The sequence below is a fragment of the Pelmatolapia mariae genome, linkage group LG23 (assembly GCF_036321145.2).
Source record: "Pelmatolapia mariae isolate MD_Pm_ZW linkage group LG23, Pm_UMD_F_2, whole genome shotgun sequence".
NCBI lineage: Eukaryota > Metazoa > Chordata > Actinopteri > Cichliformes > Cichlidae > Pelmatolapia > Pelmatolapia mariae.
The window spans coordinates 30269063-30289408 of record NC_086246.1 but is presented as its reverse complement, the minus strand read 5'-3'; the positions used below and the strand labels follow the sequence as shown (position 1 = coordinate 30289408).

Below are 20346 nucleotides of genomic sequence, written 5' to 3'. Positions count from 1 at the left end.
GTATTCAATTCAAATTAAACATCCAGCAATAGAAAATAAAGCAAGAAAAGTCCAGAATATCATAAAATTCCACATTCATAATTTAGTGCAATATATTTTAATGTAATTTATTTCATGTTGTTCATGTTTTACATGTTTTAGTTTTTTTTTATTTACCGATTTATGGATTTTCTTTAACTGATTAGATGTTTTTAATCTCTTTTTGTTTGTTTACTCTTGAAGACAACATTACATTGTCATTTCCACCATCTCTGAAGGAACTTTGTTTATGTGTTCCCATTTTGTCATGGAGCTTTCCTTGTGTTATTAAAACTAAACAAATAAATAAATGAACAAACTACATGATGTTACTTTAATCATTCTTTCATGGGTGTTTAAATTATCAAATTATTTTACATTAATATTGTGTTATAGTTGTACTGATGGCTCATCAACAACACTGATCCCAACAGCTTCATATTTATGAGGATGAAATGGACCATTCACTGCCCTCCACTGGTCATTGTCAGTAACTACAACTCAAATACAATATACTGTCTTTATGACACATTTACTGCAGTGTTTCAACACTAGTGTTCTTCAGTGGGGTAATGTTGCAGTATGTAAACACAGATATTAAACTGATAGAAATACTGACGTCAGCAGGGAGAAACTGTGTTTACTGCCTTCGTGTGGTCACAGAGAGGAACTACAGGTAAAAATATCACAGTCAGACACCAAAACATAAAAAATAACAAATTTTTTGTCAAATGGCAAACATCATGTATCCTGTCACACCACAATATAAATAGAACATTTTTGGAGGATTTGTTCAGTACAAACAATAACAGTACAGAAATGCAGATTTCTGTAAAACCTCAAACATTTTAAACTGATCAGTTCCTGATTTTCCTCTTTCACAATTTCTCCCTAACCTCCTCACTGTGTGTTTTCTTTCTTTGTAAAGTTTCACTTCACTTTCCTGGACTTGCTGTCAGATGATCCTCTCCATGTGAAGCTCCATGTGATGGTAATGGTTGTTTTTCTTGTTAACACCACCTTTGTTCAGATTAATTCTAGAAGAAACAAAAGAAATCTGCCACTCCATACATCACGCTGACTGACTCACAGCTGGACCCGAGAAGGAGGCGACCTTTAAGCAGCTTGTCTGACATCTTGTGTGAGTTTGAAGAGAATGATTCACATTTCCATCAAAAAGTTCGAGGCAGTTTTTGCTCTATTTAGAAATGTCTGGTCTGCTTCTGTAACTTAGCATCTACTCAATTCCTGTTCTTCACTGTTCTCTTGAAGTATTTATGCCTTTTTTGGATATTTCTCTTTTTGTGCTTTGACAATTTTTACTTCGACCAGTTACAAACTCAAAGTACGACTTACTTATTTATGTGCTCCAATATTCTGAAATCTTGCTATTATGATGGCATTAGAAGTTCATAGTTTTTGGTCCAAAACAAAGCCAAAAAACTAAAAGTTAAAGCAGTTGCACAATAAAAAAAAAACATGTCAGAACAATGACGCTTTTATGGTTGGAAAACAAAAGTGGAAGACACTTTAACCCTTCCATACTGGTCGTGATAATTCGACCTGTTTTGGCAGCAGAAAAATGTCTTTGTCCAAACCTGATTCAAAATACACTGAAAAAAAGGGATTGGCCAGCTCTTGGATTTACATAAGCATCTTGCTTGTATTTAACACAATTGCCTCATGCTTTAAAGTTAAGTGTAACTATATAGTGTAGAAACTACATGATATGCAGAGAGGCTAGATTAAATTGTTCATATCATGTTCAAGTGAAGTAAGTTAATAATATAGCAATGTTAAATCCCGCGACACTGCACGGATTTCAGTCTCGCGCTCTTTGGATCGTGGTTTGAGGAAGGCATCCATCTCAGTCAAGTCGAGCAGCCACCTCTACTTTTTTTGGTATACCGAAAAAAGTAAATTGGGTGGTTGTTACATTAAAAAAGTCTAACTTGTAATTTGAACACAATAATTTCATGCTTCTATGAACGTAATTAAATCATGAAGGATCTGTAAGAAATTCAACAACTTAATTTGTTCTTGACATGATACAATCTAGTAAGAGTGGTTAGTTGCTGAACTCATGAAATTCATAAGATCACACAAGATTTCAAACTGCAAGAAAATCACTGGAGTTATAAGAGGCAGACAACTACACACACACCACGTGCATGCTATTGCTATTTATTGTGGATTAACCTGTCAAGGACAAAAACAAAAAAATTCTGCATCAAATACAGGAAATCACAGCTTTCCTGTGTTTCCTAGATTGTTGGCACGGTGGTTAGTGCTGTTACTTCACAGTAAGAAAGTCCTGGGTTCAAATCCACATTCTGGCTAGTTTGCAGTGGTTTCTCTCTGGGTATTCTGGTTTCCTCCCACAGTTAAAAGTCATGCAGTTATTAGAGTTAGGTTAATTGGTGATTCTAAATTACCTGTGAATGTAAGTGCAAATGGTTGTTTGTTTCTATTTGATAGACTGGTGAGCTGTCCAGGGTGTACCCTGCCTCGTAACCTATCACTTCAGTGTTATTTCCCAGCCCACCTGCGGATGGTAGTTGTTGTAGACCCATTCAATTTTTATGGTAGCCAGGATCTAGACTTTGTTGAACATTATGTAATATGAAAACAACATGTAGTATTTAAGTGACCAAGTAGCATTGGGGTAAAAGTTATTGAATAGTATTGAAATAAAATGACAAAATTGTGAAGGATTAAAATATTCCAAAAGCTCAACTTACTTCATCTGAACATGTTTCAATCGTATTTTATGAACACAAATTGCACAGGTTTATTGAATATGAAAAAGTTGTGTTGATTTAACTCAGTTGTTTAGGTTTCTGCCAAAGCAAAACATTTGTGTGCAACCAGTGTCCACTATTGAATCAAGTAAATCCAACGTGGCCTTTTTTCAGTGTAAACAAAATGAAAATATTCTAAAAATTTTATGTTGTCACCACTATGGTGTGTTTAGAGGGTCTTTAAACTCTACATGCCATGTCTGTGTGCATTTTATTCTTTTATGAGACAACGGTAACAGACTTCTAGAGGTCCCTTAACACTTTCACTCATATTGTTGGTGTTTGCACCACTGCTGATCTTTGAAGGGTCATGGGGAAATCTCCAAATAGTGGAATAGTAAAACAGAGTAGGAGTGATCACATGCAGTGCACATGAGGAGCAGAGTTCATGCAAAAGTCACATGGTGCCTTGAGAGTGTCTTGACACAGACACGAGATCTGAAACAGGATGACATGGTGGTGCTCTGTGGTAGAGCACTCAGTGTTTGTGGACTGATTAGAAAAGCTGCCTCACAGCAACGAGGTCTGTGGTTTAAATTCTGTCCAGGACCTTTCCAGGTTTAGTTTGCATGTTTGAACCTCTCCAGCATACATGTCAGGTTAACTGGCAATTCTAAAATTGGTCCTTGAAGTGACGGAGATAAAGTGTTGCATGAATGTCTGGATAAAGTGGGACTTGTACCTAGTAGTGCTTTGAGTGTTCATTAAGACTAGAAAAGTGCTGTAGGTGCATTACATGCCTGTCTGTTGGTTCTTTTGCTTTGCTTCTCCAAGCACAAATAATGCAAGAAAGCAATCTAAAACCTATGCTGCAGTTTTATTGAGTTTGCAATAAGCAAGTTTTGTGTTCTAAATTGTGTTAATGTTGAATTAATATTGACACTAATGGATATTAAATATGACGATTTTTTATGATAGAGAAGGAAGGACAGTATAATTAAATTACTGTGGCTGTTGTGTAAATGCTAAGAAAATGTCTTCCCTGCTCTCTGAAACATTACTTAAGAATAACTCATCAACTGATTAATCCCGGATGGGCTAATTATACATCCTAAATAGATCTGTACTTCAAAATTGTTGTGGGCAGTTATTACCAGGAAATTCTTGGCAGAAGCCACTGATGACATTAAATATGAGAAGTACTTAATTGTTAAGTTGGTCTCACAAGTCGTATAGACATCTTACAGTTGTACTGAGGATCCAGATCACATGACTAAAAACTGACTGAACTTTGAATACAGTGCATGTCTGTGCAGTCTTGACTTTATTTCAAACATATTCCAAAGTAATGAACTGTATCTGTCTACAACTGAATCTGTGCTCTTATATATGCAACTTCAGTAGAATAATTAGCAATTTAAGCCACCGACACAAAGCAGTCAAACCCATGAAAATAAATACAATGCTCATCAGCTTCTCCCAACAGATAACAAAAATACTGTCCCTTTTGGAACTGCAGAAAAACATTCTAACAAAAACACAAGGAAAGGGGTGTTTTCAACACCAACCAACTACCAATTGTCTTACACTTGAATTGAAAGTTTAGAAATGAAAATAAAAAATCTATCAAGTGTCAAATGTACAGGTAAAAATGACCATTGAGCTGAGAAGAAAGAAGAGAATAACCTTTCTACTTTGTGGGTCTACAAGTTTGGACCTGCTTAGTCTAAAGGTCCCGACATCCTGTACATGTTTAGATGTTTTTTTTTTAAGTACTTTCTATATTTAGCTTTAAAACTTTCTCAAAGGAGAAGCATTACTAACTGGAAATTAAATTCTAGTATATTGAATATACAGACATGTGAACAGTTAACAAAAGACATTACCGAGTACCTGGAATTCAGTGATAGAGATAAGATATCCCCACTGATATTGTGGGATGCTTGTAAAGTGGTGATGAGAGGAAGAGTTATTGCTATAACCTCTAATATTAAAAAATCCAAAGTTGCAAAACTTCAGATGCTACAGTTGGAACTATTAGACATAGAGGTTACACATAAAAATACTATTGATACTAAGACAAAATTAAAAATTGCAAAAAATAGAAATCAAACTGATGAGATATACATTCAAGATGTCCAAATGAAACTAATGTTGACCAAACAAAGATATTATGAGGGGGGACCTAAATATATGAAACAATTAGCATATAGACTAAGGAAGCAACAAGCAGATAGAACAGTGTACAGGATAAGAGACCCGGAAACCAAAATGGAAATGCAGAATATAGAGGAAATTAAGCACTACTTTAAGAAATATTATGAAAAAATATATTCAAACCACTCACGAATAATGATAGAAAAATGGAGAGTTTGTTTGACATGTTAGACCTCCCAAAACCTACGGAAGAAGAAAATAAATCTTTAGTGAAGCAAATTACAAGGGAAGAACTTCACTTGGTGATTGGTAAACTCAAGGCAAATAAGGCTCCAGGTACAGATGGCTTTACTGCAGAGTGGTATAAGAAAGTGAGAGACGCTCTGACACCGGTGTTACTTAAAACATTTAATTGGGTCCTTACAAAGAGACAAGCTTCCCTCTCATGGAAACAAGTTATAATTTCCATTATACCTAAAGATGGTAAAGACAAATTAGAGTGCCCCAATTATAGACCAGTAAGTGTATTAAATGTAGATTATAAATTATTTACATCAATCATAGCACGGAGACTTAAAGGGATCATGCCAAAAATAACACATTTAGATCAAACTGGTTTTGTTAGGTTGCGCCAACCCCACGATACTATTAGGAGAACTTTGCAAATTACTAGACACATTAATTTAAATAAAATACTGGCAATATTACTGAGTCTAGATGCTGAAAAAGCTTTTGATTCCATGAGATGGGAATTTCTATTCAGAGTAATGCTTAAATTTGGGTTTAGTGGGTCGATTATTACAATATTGAGGGCTTTATATACCAGACCAACCGCAAAATTGAAGATCAGTGGTGAACTTTCAGATGCTTTCGAGTTTGAAAGGTCAACAAAATAGGGATGCCCATTGAGTCCACTTTTATTCGCTATTTTTATAGAGCGTTGGCTCAATGGATTAGGCCGAATGACACAATAAAAGGGATTAATATAGCTGGAAGTGAGCAGAAATTGGTGTTGTTTGCAGATGATGTTTTTGTTTACTTATCAAACCCTACCAAATCATTTACGGAGCTTATGTCAGTTTATGTCAAGGGATTATGGGTCCTACTTGGGATATAGACTGAATGTCCAAAAAACACAAGTTCTCAATAGTCAATATAGTCCCCCCAAAAAATTTGCGCAGCAAATACGAAATAGGTTTGGACAAAAAAAATATTAAATATTTGGGCATTAATTTATCAATGGATCTAATTAGTTTGGAAGAAATTAACTACTCTCCACTTTTAAAAGATATTATCGTAGATATTAGTAGATGGACATTAATTCCTTATCTAAACATCTCTTCTAGAGTGGATGCCATAAAAATGAACACGCTCCCAAAGATGTTACACTTGTTCCAGTGTGTTCCTATGGAAAACCCAGATCAATACTTTGCAGAAAGGAATCAAATCTTCTCCAGATTTATATGGGCAGGTAAAAAGCCAAGAGTTAAGTGTAAAACACTTCAACTTCCCAAAGATAAAGGAGAACTAGGCCTTCCTTGCCTGCATGACTATTATATGGCAACCCAAATAAAGCCACTGGTGGGCTGGTGTAAGCCTGGGTATCGCTCAAGATGGAAGGAAATCGAGTACTCCTTGGGCGGTAACTTTCCTGTTAGGGCACTGATAGGAGACCCCTCAATGTCAAGTTGTTTGGGAGACCCAGTTAACCCTTGGATAATAAGCTTGATGAGGACATGGAATGGATTACTTAAAAAGTATCAATTAAAACAGGGGGCTGGACCCCCTAGGTGGGTCACATACAACTCAGAGTTTTTGCCTAGTAAGATTGACTCGACATTTAAAACATGGGCTAATAAAGGTCTCGCCATATACAGTACCTTCTTAAAAGAGGGAAAAGTGATGAGTTTCCAGGACCTTAGGAATAATTTTGTGTTGCAAAATCAAGGGATTTTCTGAATAAAAAATTAAATCATCCCCAGTTACTGACAGGGAATGAAGAAATTATTCATATATTCAAGAATGCATATAATGATGCACCCTATCAAAAACCTATCTCAAAATTATATTGATCACTGACCAATCTAAAGGGTCATGACAGAGAATATATAAAAACAAGATGGGAAACAGAGGGCAATCTAACCTTATCAAGAGAGAAATGAGATAAAATCTGTAGGCAGCAGTTGTCAGTAACAAGCTCCCCCTCATGGAGGGAATTCTGCTGGAAGAATGTAACTCGTTACTTTTGTATCCCAGCGCAGAAATCCAAAGATTCTCAACAGACAACCTTTTGGTGGCTGTGTGGGCACGCAGTAGCAAATCACTTCCATATTTTTTGGGATTGTCCTCGTGTGGCACCATTTTGGAAGGAAATAAATAAGGTCCTGGACAGAGTCTTTAAAAAAAAACAAAAAAACAATTTAATTTCACTGTACTGTACTTAGGAAACTTAGAGAGTCTTAACTTGTGTAAATCGGATAAATATCTTCTCAGTGTGCTGTTGGTGGCTTCTAAAAACCCATCTTTGGTTTAGTGAAGATACTACTACAAATGAGTGGACTGATTTGATATACATTATATTCGTTATGGAAAGAATAACTTTTAGATTGAAGTCACAGGTACACTTTTTTAAAGAATATTGGTCAAAATGGTTGAACTACATACAAAATGGAAGGCCTGATTTTGTATAATCTTGTTGTTTGTTTTTGTTTTTCCCCATGTTGTTCTGTTAATAAATTGTACTGTTGTATTCCCTGTATAAAAAAGAAAACCAATAAAACATAAATGAAAAAAAAACTTTCTACAACAAACAATGCAGAAAAACAAATTAATTATTCCAAAATATATGTTTAATTCAAAAAGTATGACGCAAATAATAGTAATCCGACCCAAAAATTGCAATAACTGATGACCATGCAGTCCTTAACATCCCAAATCAGTCCAAACTCCTGTTAAACCTGTTTGAAGAAGAAAACTAAACTCTGTCACATGATGTTCCCCTGTGTCTCCATCTGTTTCTGTGACTCGAGCCATGTTTGAACAACTTTAATTGAATATTAATAGACTGAAAACAAATCACATCTGCGAATGTGTCAGTGAATACATCGTGTGTGTTTCATGCCTCCATCTAGTGGACTGATAGTAGAAGTAGAGCCGCTGATGGCAGCTTCCTCTGCCTCACACTGCTGTCTGACTGCATTCAGCTGACACTGAGATGAAGCAGAAAAGAAGCAGCTGATATTTGCACAGCACACATGATGGAAAGGATTTCAGTTGATGTCCCATGAATGATTTGTGTTTCCTCTGCAGGTGAAAGTAGAAAGTGTGTGTGAGCTGATGTGGATGTGAATTCAGCAACATGGATCAGTGTGAGGACAGAGAGGAGAGAGTTCCTCCCTCTAAAACCACTCTGTGTGGGGAACATGAGAGCCAGACCAAAGCTCAGAGGTGAGATGACCATCTTTAACTGTCCATGACTCTTCTCCATGTCACAGCTCAGCATTCACATCACTGCTCCATCATTATTCACAGGAACCAACCTGGACCTGAACCCAGCTGTCCATCCTTAAAGAGCGACCGGTCCAAGGGTATCATTACAAAATTTAAACAAAGACAGTCAAATGATAAAATGTAATTAATATAACTATCAAAATTGTTTTAATTTTATCATCCATTTATGTGCGGTGACACTTTTAATGAAGAAGTTTTAATATTTTTTCAGAATCCATCAGAAAATCAAATATGGACCTGAACCGACCTGTGCATCTTTAATGAGCAACAACTCAAAGGATTTTGAGGTTCATTTTAACGGACAATGTTCTCCTGCAGAGAGGTAATCTGTCTGTCTAAATGTAACTTATGCATCCAGCACACTATTTTTCACGTTTACAGCACTGTGCAAAAGATTGAACGCCACTCCTCATTTCTTAATATATGTTGTTTCTACGGACTCTACGGACTCTTGTAATTATTTACAAGCGTGGTGCTGAACAATGTTTCTCCAGGCGTTTTGAGGCTCTTTCAAAGTTTTTTTTCGGATATTGGCTGCTTTTTCACTTATTCTCAGTCCAGTCTTTGTACAGGGTTATTTTTCACCTAATTTTTTTATTTTAGTTTGTTAATTTACTTAAAACTGACCTATAAATCAGTAAAGCATAAAAAAGGCACCTAACTCAAGGGTGAACCAGTGTTTTGTCTACAAATAACAGACAGTTTAGTAAAAAAACAAAAAAAAACGTGGCAAAATCATGTCATTTATTTCCATTTCTTTTGTCGAATCTATAATAAATGTCACAGATAACACAGTTTGACAGACATAAATATTACTTTTGCACCAACAAGGTCATTCCCAAAAAAACTTTGAGCTGAAAACTCGGCATATCTCAGCATTTAGTTAATTCTTAATCAAGGAAATTAGACACCTGGAGGAGAAATGCAGCAATGAAAGAGTAGGAGTGGGACTCCAGTTTGACCAGTGGGTGTCACCTTTGTCTTTTGGTTCAAACACTGTGCATCCGTGATGATTCCCTGAGCACTTCTTAATGTCTTTTTGGGAAGTTTGTCTTTAGGAAGGATTATTGTTATATCCATCCATCCATTTTCTTCAGTTACGTGGGGGTAGGTCATGGGGGCAGTAGCCTAAGTTGAGAAACCTAGACGTCATACTGCCCAGCCACCTCCTCCAGTTTATCAGGAATTATATCTCTCAGCCAGCTAAGAGAGATAATCTCTGTAGCGTGTCCTGGGTCTACTTCAGGACCTCCTCCCTGTAGGACTTGGCTGGATCCCTACAACACCTCTAGTAGGCCCACCACCCACAGGAGGTGTCATAGAGGTCTGGTGCAATGTATATCGGGCAGCAGTCAAGGGCAGAGGCCCTGGCAAAACCCATCGCCAGCATTGATAGCTGGTGGTTGTTATATCTTATTCAGTGTTGGGAAGGTTACTTTTAAAATGTATTCCACAACAGATTACAGGCAGGCACTCTTTTTGGCTGCAGTGTTTATTATTATATGTACATGCCTCCACCTCCCATTTCTGCTCTGTGACAGCTCGTACTTTTCGATTCTCCTTTGTGTCCCTCCCTCGCGCTCACAGACATATAACGGGTATGGCAGTCCATTCTTTCTGCAGCATGGACTACACTGCCCATGAGGCTACATTCTTTAGGGCTATGCCTGTAACACTCTGCCTATTGCCTTCATATTAAATAATTTTTGAATAATAATTTTTAAAAATATTTCTTCACCTCATTATGCGGGTGTGACATGGGCCGCGAGATTGAGACACAGGCATTAGAGCCTGTTAATGTGTGTTTTGTTTGGGTTTCCACAGGCATGGAATTACCAAAAACATAGAGAGGGCATAGCCTAACATATGATAAAGAAAAGGACTGCCTTGTAATCCATGTATTTCAACAAAATAACTGTATTTTGAATATGACCTTTTTAACCGGTAAATGTAACGGAATACAGTTACTCATATTTTGTATTTTAAATACGTAACGCTGGTGTTCTGAGAAACCGTACTACTTTGGCAACTTCTGACTAATCCAACCCCTAACCATAACCATAACCATAACCATAAGAAATATTCACAATGGGTTAGAAAAAATGATGTAAATTAGGGGTTTGTGTTATGCCCATACACAGCGTTTGCGCAGAAACAACGGGTAGGATGGTTTGTGAGGTAGGATAGATTCCCAGAACACCGGTACATGTATTCCGTTACTCCCCAACATTGATCTTATAGTAGCGAAAACAAAAACCATGTACCATTTGTAAAAAAAAAAAAAAAAAAAAAACAATCCATCTATTGCCTAAAATAAGTTTCCTGGAGGCACAGAACCAAATGATGCACAGTGACTAAAAAATTTAGTGGACCACCACCCAGTGTAAGGGGTTTTGCCACAGCTGCCCTAAATTAATGTTTTTATGGTTCTATAAAGTTATTTAATCAAAATATTTTTCATACTAAAATATAATTGTTCTTGTCAACCATGAATTTTGAAATTTACTGTTTAGCAAAAAAGCAGAAAAAACTTAAAAACAAAAAGAAAGTTAAAAAAAAATATGTACAAATTATTTTATTAGTTATTGACTTGCATTCCCAATCAGAAAAAATATGTTTTATTTGTTCCGTGTTGTACTTGATTAATTTCTGACTTCACAAAAAAGTGTGCTAAAAATATTTTTGAAAAAGCTAAAAATATGGAGAGATTATGTAAACAGATTGTTCATGATTCCTCCACAGTGTGGGCCAGGAGTTCCTGGAGGTTCCCCGTGGTCAGTCTGCCCAGCAGCATAAAATACAGCTGAAATCCATATTTGTGGTCTGTACATGTACAACAACTCCTATTACATTTGTTCTATTCAAAATCATCTGCATGGTACACGTTGTAGACCAGTGAATTGTCTTAGTGTCCAACATGGATATGATGTTTGGCTCCATGAATTCAGTCCAACTGAGTCATTCATATAGTATTCTGTTCAATCACAATCACTTAGGTAGAAGTACAGGTACTAAAATAGTATTTGGTGAAAGTTGAAGTAGTGATTCAATTTCTTAGGAGTGAAATCAACAGCATGTGAAATGTACTTAAATAAATATAAAAGTGAAGTAGGTCTCAAGGGATTTTTTTTTACCAACCTAACTGGACTTCATGTCATAGTGATGTCATAATAAAACAATACAAGCGAATACAATAGGATATAACATAACTTCCCTCAAATGTCTTAAATCTAAAGCAATGAGCCTGTAAGGAGTTGAAAATTCAAATATTTGTCTTCAAATCTGAGAAGAAATATATATGTATATATGTATGTATATATGTACGTATATATATATGTGTGTGTGTGTGTATATATATATATTTGAGTATCTGAAAGTATCTGAAAATTCCACTGAAGTGTAGTAACAAAACACATACTTCCCACCTGTGCTTTTGTTACAGTTGCTAGAAGACAGCATTTTGACATTTGTGAAGAATGAGCTGAACAAGATCCTAAGGGTTCTTGGTGCACATGACCCTGAATGTTTAGAGGGTCAGAGGGACATTGTGGACATGTTGGAGGGTGATGATGAAGAGCAGAGGAGGAGCGTCACAGAGGCATTTGTAAAGATCACACTGCACTTCTTGAAGAGAATGAAGCAGGATGAGCTGGTTGAGCATCTTCAAAGCAGTAAGACGATTTCTCTAAATTGCAGGATCATTAATTTATTTATTATCTCAGTGTATAGGACAGTATATACTCAAACATGTATTTTTTAAGGGGAATGAAATGAGCGAAACTGACCAACAAATATCCAAAATTTCACCATTTTGAGAGATAAAATGTGATTTTGATTGATTTAAATTCAGTTCAGTTTTATTTACACAGCCCCAAATCACAACTAAAGTCACCTGAAGGCACTTTATATAGTAAGGTAAAAACCCTACAATAATACAGAGAAACCACCAACAGTCAGCGAAAGGTGAGTGAAGAAAAAACACCAGGGGGTTTATCGCAGCATAACTAAGGGAGGATTCAGGGTCACCTGATCCAGCCCTAACTATATGCTTTATAAACCTAATCTTAAAAGTAGAGAGTTCAGTAGTGTCTGTCTCCCAAATCAAAACTGGGAGTTTGTTCCACAGAAGACGGGTCTGAAAGCCCAAGGCTCTGCCTCCTAAAAGATAAAATGTTATAAGATGTTTAATCTAACATTTCAAATAAATTAATATTGATTTATATAACTTATTTACTGTGTCTTTTCAGACATGTTTGCTCCAGTTTGTCAACATAATCTTAAATCTCAACTGAAGAAGAAGTTCCAGTGTGTGTTTGAGGGGATTGCTAAAGCAGGAAACCCAACCCTTCTAAATCAGATCTACACAGAGCTCTACATCACAGAGGGAGGAACTGCAGAGGTCAATGATGAACATGAAGTCAGACAGATTGAAACAGTATCCAGGAAATCAGACAGACCAGAAACAACAATCAGACAAGAAGACATCTTTAATGCCTCATCTGGAAGAGATGAACCAATCAGAACAGTGTTGACAAAGGGAGTGGCTGGCATTGGGAAAACAGTCCTAACACAGAAGTTTATTCTGGACTGGGCTGAAGACCAAGCCAACCAGGACATCCAGTTCATTTTTCCATTCAGTTTCAGGGAGCTGAATGTGTTAAAAGAGGAAAAGTTCAGCTTGGTGGAACTCGTTCATCACTTCTTTACTGAAACTAAAGAAGCAGGAATCTGCAACTTTGAAGACTTCCAGGTTATGTTCATCTTTGATGGTCTGGATGAGTGTCGACCTTCGCTGGACTTCCACAAAACTAAAAACCTAACTGACCCTACAGAGTCCACCTCTGTGGATGTGTTACTGACGAATCTCATCAGAGGGAACCTGCTTCCCTCCTCTCGCCTCTGGATAACCACGCGACCTGCAGCAGCTAATCAGATTCTTCCTAGGTATGTTGACATGGTGACAGAGGTCAGGGGGTTCACTGACCCCCAGAAGGAGGAATACTTTAGAAAGAGATTCAGAGATGAGGAGCAGGCCAACAGGATCATCTCTCACATAAAGACATCACGAAGCCTCCACATCATGTGTCACATCCCAGTCTTCTGCTGGATCACTGCTACAGTTCTGGAGGATGTCCTGAAAACCATAGAGGGAGGAGAGCTGCCCAAGACCCTGACTGAGATGTACATCCACTTCTTGGTGGTTCAGGCCAAAGTGAAGAAGGTCAAGTATGATGGAGGAACTGAAACAGATCCACACTGGAATAAAAAGAGCAGGAAGATGGTTGAGTCTCTGGGAAGACTTTCTTTTGAGCAGCTGCAGAAAGGAAACCTGATCTTCTATGAATCAGACCTGACAGATTGTGGTATTGATATCAGAGCAGCCTCAGTGTACTCAGGAGTGTTTACACAGATCTTTAAAGAGGAGAGAGGACTGTACCAGGACAATGTGTTCTGCTTTGTCCATTTAAGTGTTCAGGAGTTTCTGGCTGCTCTTCATGTCCACCTGACATTTATTAACTCTGGAGTTAATCTGCTGGATGACCAAAATACAATCTCCAAGTGGTCTAAATTATTTAATAAACCTAAACTACAGTTTCTCCACCAGACTGCTGTGGATAAGGCATTGCAGAGTTCAAACGGACACCTGGACTTGTTTCTCCGTTTCCTCCTGGGTTTTTCTCTACAGACAAATCAGAGTCTCCTACGTGGTCTGCTGACACAGACAGGAAGCTGCTCACAGACAAATCAGGAAACAGTTCAGTACATCAAGACGAAGCTCAGTGAGAATCTGTCTGCAGAGAAAAGCATTAGCCTGTTCCACTGTCTGAATGAACTGAATGATCATTCTCTAGTGGAGGAGATCCAACAGTCTCTGAGTTCAGGAAGTCTCTCTACAGATAAACTGTCTCCTGCTCAATGGTCAGCTCTGGTCTTTATCTTATTGTCATCAGAAAAAGATCTGGATGTGTTTGACCTGAAGAAATACTCTGCTTCAGAAGAAGCTCTTCTGAGGCTGCTGCCTGTGGTCAAGGCTTCCAACAAAGTTCTGTAAGTATACTGAAAGTTGTATATATCATTCATCATACACTGATATCTTTCAAGAAAAACATTAATCTCTTTCCACTTGGTTACTTGTCATTCTAGACTAAGTGACTGTAGTCTGTCAGAAAGAAGTTGTGAAGCTCTGTCCTCCATGCTCAGTTCCCAGCCCTCTAGTCTGAGAGTGTTGGACCTGAGTAACAATAACCTGACTGATGTTGGAATAAAGCTTCTATCTGCTGCACTGGAGAGTTCACTCGGTACACTGGAAACTCTCAGGTCAGATAAAGTTATATTAAAATAAGCCTATGGAGTCATGGCTAATGAGAAGACGTTCTTCATGCATTAATTTATATTAAATATTACTCTGAAACTGTTTAAAATATTAACATTAAGATTCCAGCCAGCCCTGAAATGAGATTAAATATTGCTAAATCTAGTCGTGACCAAAAATTGTTTCTTTTAATACCAGTATTACTTGTGTACTTGTTCTTTTTTTTCCAGACTAAATGTCTGTAACCTCTCAGAGAAAAGCTGTGAAGTGCTCTCATCAGTCCTCACTTCCCAGTCTTCTAGTCTGAGAGAGCTAGACCTAAGTGACAATGACCTGAAAGACTCTGGAGTGAAGCTACTATTGACTGGACTGGAAAGTCCAGACTGTAAAATGGAAACACTCAGGTTAAATTATGCTCTTTGTAGTTTGATGTATGATCTATTTGCCTGAACTTGTGAACTTATGAACTAAAGCTATTCCATATAGAATTGTTTTTTACAGTTTAGATTCACATAGTACCTTTTTGCAGTGAAAATAAATAGGTTTTTTGTGTTTTTATTTAGAAAAGACCAACAATAATTCACCATGTATAGATATTTTATAGAGAAAATATTGGACGTCAAGAGTTCAGACCAGATATTTTAACATGTTATTTTTCTGTCCATTATTGTCTTCTCAGACTGAGTAGCTGTAACCTCTCAAAGAGAAGCTGTGAAACTCTGTCCTCAGTTCTCAGCTCCCAATCCGGTACTCTGAAAGAGCTGGATCTGAGTAACAACAACCTGGAGGACTCTGGAGTGAAGATGCTTAAGAATCCAAATTGTACAATTGTCAGGTCAGAAAAAGTGTTGTTAAGTCATTTTTGAAAATAACCAGTAACAATTGTAGCTAATAAAGAGAAGTTATAAAAAAAAAACTTACACTGAAAATTACCAAAAGAAAACCACAAATAGTGAAGGATTGTAGGTGACATTTCAGAAGAAAATAGCCCAGGCAACCTGAGGCCAGAGAGAAGACAATGACAGTTCATGAGGTGGATCAGTGCTGGGGGACTTTTCCAGAGACAGAATGTGGAACCAGCACTGGAGGAGAAACCCTGATGTAGGCAAGGTAGGTCATCCAAAGAGTAGCAGAAGAAAAAAAAGCAGAGAGGTCGAGAGAATTGCCAGCTAAGGTCTGCCAAGTTTCCTCTTTGAAAGGAGGAGGGGAGTGCTAGTCAAAGAAGACAGCCAACTTTCAAAATAAAACAGGAAGTCAAATACTAGGAAAGCTTGCATATAATAAAGAAATAACACAAAATAACATAAGCACTTATACTAAATAAGCTCTAACCACAATATAAATCGAATCAAGATACATGAATCAACAAAAACAATAATTAAGCCAAAAAAACATGAAATAAAAAATAATAATTGCCTTAAAACAAAAACCTCTAAAAACTCTTGATCAAAGCTCCAACATCATGACAACAAGTCAAACACCACATAGTATAGTATATGGCATATCACCAGCGATGAACATATGGGATTACCTGAGGAAGGTGATCAGGATTCTTGAAAACCTATAAATATATATATATATATATATATATATATCTGATATATATATATATCTGATATATATATCAGCAATATCAGCAACGCTAAATAAATTCATAATGCACATGCAGGTAAAAATGACAGATGACAAAATATAAATGAACCACAAACGTGATAGAGAACAAAGCAGTCAGGGGTCAATATAAACAATGAAAAAGTGTCTTATACAGGAACATTAAAACTGAAGCATATTGTCCCATTTTGAATGAGTCAAAATGTTTGACTGTTCCTTTATCATTGTCTAATAGTATGTGTATGAGAGTAATGTCCATGTGTGCATGCTGAAAGAGACTGTGCTGGTCTGACCCCCCTCCTCCTTTCAGGGTGGAGCCTGCTGGAGTCCGATGGTTGAGACCAGGTCTGAGGAAGTGTAAGTGTGTTTTTAATGTGATTCATGAAAACAAAGCAGCACACATTCAACCATCTTCAAATTGTCACATCACTTATTCACATCTCTGATGTCAGGAGTCATCATCAAAGTGTCAATCAATGAACAGATGATGGATCAAAAAGCTGGACTCTGTTTGTTCTCTTCATCAGATTCCTGTCAACTCACAATCGACACAAACACAGTACACAGAGAACTTAAACTCTCTGACACCAACAAGAAGGTGACACATGTGGAGGAGGATCAGCCATATCCTGATCATCCAGACAGATTTGATCGCTGGCCTCAGCTGCTGTGTAGAGATGGTCTGACTGGTTGCTGTTACTGGGAGGTTGAGTGGAGTGGAGAAGCTCATATATCAGTGAGTTACAGAGGAATCACAAGAAGAGGAAACATTAATGACTGTTTGTTTGGGAGGAATGAACAATCCTGGAGTCTGAGCTGCTTTGATGATGGTCCTCGTTATGTCTGGCACAATAACAGAAAACTCACTTTCTCGTCATCCATCTCCTCCTCCTCTGTCTCTAACAGAGTAGCAGTGTATGTGGACTGTCCTGCTGGCACTCTGTCCTTCTACAGAGTCTCCTCTGATGACACTCTCATCCACCTCCACACCTTCAACACCACATTCACTGAACCTCTTTATCCTGGATTTAGACTTTTATTTTCTGGTTCCTCAATAAGTCTGTGTACTTCAGCCTAAGGAGTGTCCTCCTGTTAGACTAACACTCTGTATATTTCTGTCTCTATCACTCAGAAACATATTCAGATTCACCAGTTCAATCAGTTGAAGTTCATTATAACGATTATTCCAGATTTTTATGCATATTTCTTGTTAAAGCTTCACAGTGGATATCAATATGTTGTGTTTCACCAAAGCTCAGCTTTGAACCAGTTCATCTGCATCTCGAACAAGTCTGAGCTCATTAAATGAATCCAAATGTTTTATTTCTGTTTATTTCAGTGGTTTGTTGTTTTGTTTTTTTTTGGTTTGTTTTGGGTTTTTTATTTTTGGTTAAAAAAAGGTTTTTAAAAAAAATGCTCATGTGTTTAATGTACTTTTTCCCTCCATATGGCGTTTCAGTCATTTTTGGCAGCTCTAATGGAAGCAAGACAGGAAGTTAGCTCCTAGCAAGAGTGGATTTACACAAGAAATGTGATTTAAATAATATTTCATATGTCTGTAATGTTTTATATGTATGACAACAGGACCGTAAGTAAAAGTAACAAGGTAGCACATCAGTATTAGTGTTTATTCAGAAACAGATGCTAGATGTGTTAAATAATTTTCTGTGAAAATCAAAACTAAATGTACTTCTATTGATAAAGGAAAAGTACTTTGCTGTTAATTTGTTTTATTTTGGAAATATGGATAACAGGGTTACATTAGTTAGAATGACACACTCAGTCTAGTCTGAAAAATATCTCAGTGTTAGTACATAAGTCGCGTGCTATGTTAACCCATCATGTTAGTATGTGACTCGCTCACTCATTTCTGTTTTTCACTCACTTTTGTTTTAATTTTCCAGGCTAATTAGGTTTCAATAACAGGAATGTACATATCTTGTGGGGAACAACTTGCAGTGCATGGTTACTGTTCTCTAAAATATGTTGATGTTTAAAGAAAAAAGCTATTTCACAATTACTAGAAGCTCATATTAATGAAATCAAAACAAAAAGTGGATTGATAGCTTATTTTTTCAAGAAGTAGGGACATGTGAAAATGCAGCTTTGAGTGCTTCCTGAGAGCTGAATTGTAGTTTAAAAAAATTTTGGATGAGACAAAAAATATCTTGTTATTGTAGAATGGCCCAAACGTAGTTGAAGGTGAGCCTGATGTTGAAGATGAACTGATGATGAGAGGTGAAGATACCCTTCGATAACCAGAAACAGAGACAGGGATGACTGGGTGTATTTGATGAAATTATGAAACTCAAACAGGCAGAAACAAAAAGGTAACAAGTAGGTGGAAATCCAAAATAATCAATTTCATGAGACAGAAAGATTTTCTGCATTTAGCTTAAAATGATTAACTGCAGGAAAACAATGACTTTCACTTGTTATTCATGGAAATGGTCATAGAGGGACCTGATGACACGTTGAAGGATAAGAGAATAGGGTGGAAAACAGAGTTACCCTGGATAATGATGGACCTTTGATGGAGTTTGTGGAAAATATTAGTTTAGTTTTTAAAGAGAACTTTTAGAATGTCATGGTCTGCCCGGCTGGCCCCACAGGGCTTCATTGGTTAATTTTGTTTTGTGCCTGTTTCTCTCTCCCTCTGTCGACACTCCGCCTGGGAGGAGCCTTCAGCAAGTCCCTGCCTTGTCTGCACAGCTGTTCTCAATTACTCAGCTGAGGATTCTCTGATATTTAAGGCTGGGAAGCAGATGATTAAGTGAGACAAGTCAGTATTACTTCTTCTCTTACGAGCTAGTTTCCAGTTTGAGAGTTTCGCGTTAGTGATTAATCGTTTTTATGAACAGTTTCCCTGGACCAACTGCCTTTCCTGTGTGGAGTACAAGTGTGACATCGTGTGGGAGAGTGTGAGAGGATTTCCCCTTCCCCAATTGGCCTTTTGGACCCTGGACCTGTGGTTTCCCTCTTCACTTGTATATAGCTTGCACTTTGGTGATCTGTAAATAAACGCCTTTATTGGATCTAATCCCGTCTGCACCTGAGTCCTCCCTAACTCGTGACATAGAATATACCAGCGCAGATCCAAATGTTTCGATTATTTTAGTGCCACAATATTTAAAAGGCTGTGGTAAGAGGAACAACAAAGTAATGTTTGATGTTTCAGGCAAACGTGAAAATGCAGATAAATAATCACCTTTTGACAATCTTCCAGTTATTTGCAAGGTGTGAATTTATTGCAGTCACTTGTGTAAAAAGTTGTCTGATATTCTACTAACACTGTGAAAATAGTATAAAATTGTTTACAAGCAAAAGAAATCAGATTGCACTTAAGTATGTCACTATTGTCTGTCAATAGCCACCATCCACCTCTGTAAGAAGAAATCTATATAGGTTTAATCTAATGTGAAGCTTCTGTTGTCAAAGGGAGTCAGATCCACCTGATATGAATGTGTGCACCTCACATAGCTTGAGAAGCAATGAATGACTTGACTGTTATGTTAAAACAGTTGTATTTTTTATTTTTATTTTTTTAGGATTAAAAAGTCTCTGCTTTCATCTAGTGGTTAAAAACACGCCCTGATATATCTGTAATGCTGGGTTACTTAGAATATCACCTGCTTTCATTTTAAGTTCAAAAGTAAATAACAAGCTAATACAATAAGAATTCTACAAAACCTGTTAGCTAAACTGTGGACGTGAGTTCTGTTATACCAGCTGTTTATGGTTGGTTATTAACATTATTAATTCATTATACAATGGCAGCTCATTGTAAATCCCATTTAATAAAAAGGGATAAGAACTCTGTTTATGATTAATGGTATTGTGAATGCTGCTAAATATAAAACATATTCTGTACTGTTTTTTTTTTCTTTTTGGGGTACCGATTGGAAGAAAACAAATTCTACATTACATATTATCTTGTTGATATATATTTTTTATCTAACTATTACACACATATCCATCTTCTCTGTATTTCTTTAA

General features: G+C 37.0%; 1 protein-coding gene across 1 annotated transcript; it reads left to right on the top strand.

Annotated features, from left to right (window-relative positions):
• The first annotated feature begins 1099 nt into the window (after positions 1 to 1099).
• Positions 1100 to 18035, top strand: LOC134620326 (NLR family CARD domain-containing protein 3-like). The gene is made up of 12 exons (XM_063466442.1): positions 1100 to 1159; positions 8226 to 8363; positions 8448 to 8546; positions 8638 to 8748; positions 11169 to 11247; positions 11869 to 12097; positions 12674 to 14474; positions 14571 to 14744; positions 14970 to 15143; positions 15419 to 15574; positions 16661 to 16707; positions 16878 to 18035. The coding sequence occupies exons 2-12, from the start codon at positions 8275 to 8277 to the stop codon at positions 17426 to 17428; spliced, it is 3510 nt and encodes a 1169-aa protein (XP_063322512.1). The 5' UTR covers positions 1100 to 1159; positions 8226 to 8274; the 3' UTR covers positions 17429 to 18035.
• Positions 18036 to 20346: the final 2311 nt, after the last annotated feature.

Excerpts from the sequence above, each read along its gene's own strand:
- LOC134620326 (XM_063466442.1), top strand. The coding sequence starts at position 8,275 with ATGGATCAGTGTGAGGACAGAGAGGAGAGAGTTCCTCCCTCTAAAACC. Across the intron at positions 8,749-11,168 it reads CAATGTTCTCCTGCAGAGAG|TGTGGGCCAGGAGTTCCTGG; the intron begins GTAATCTGTCTG and ends ATTCCTCCACAG. Across the intron at positions 14,475-14,570 it reads AAGGCTTCCAACAAAGTTCT|ACTAAGTGACTGTAGTCTGT; the intron begins GTAAGTATACTG and ends TTGTCATTCTAG.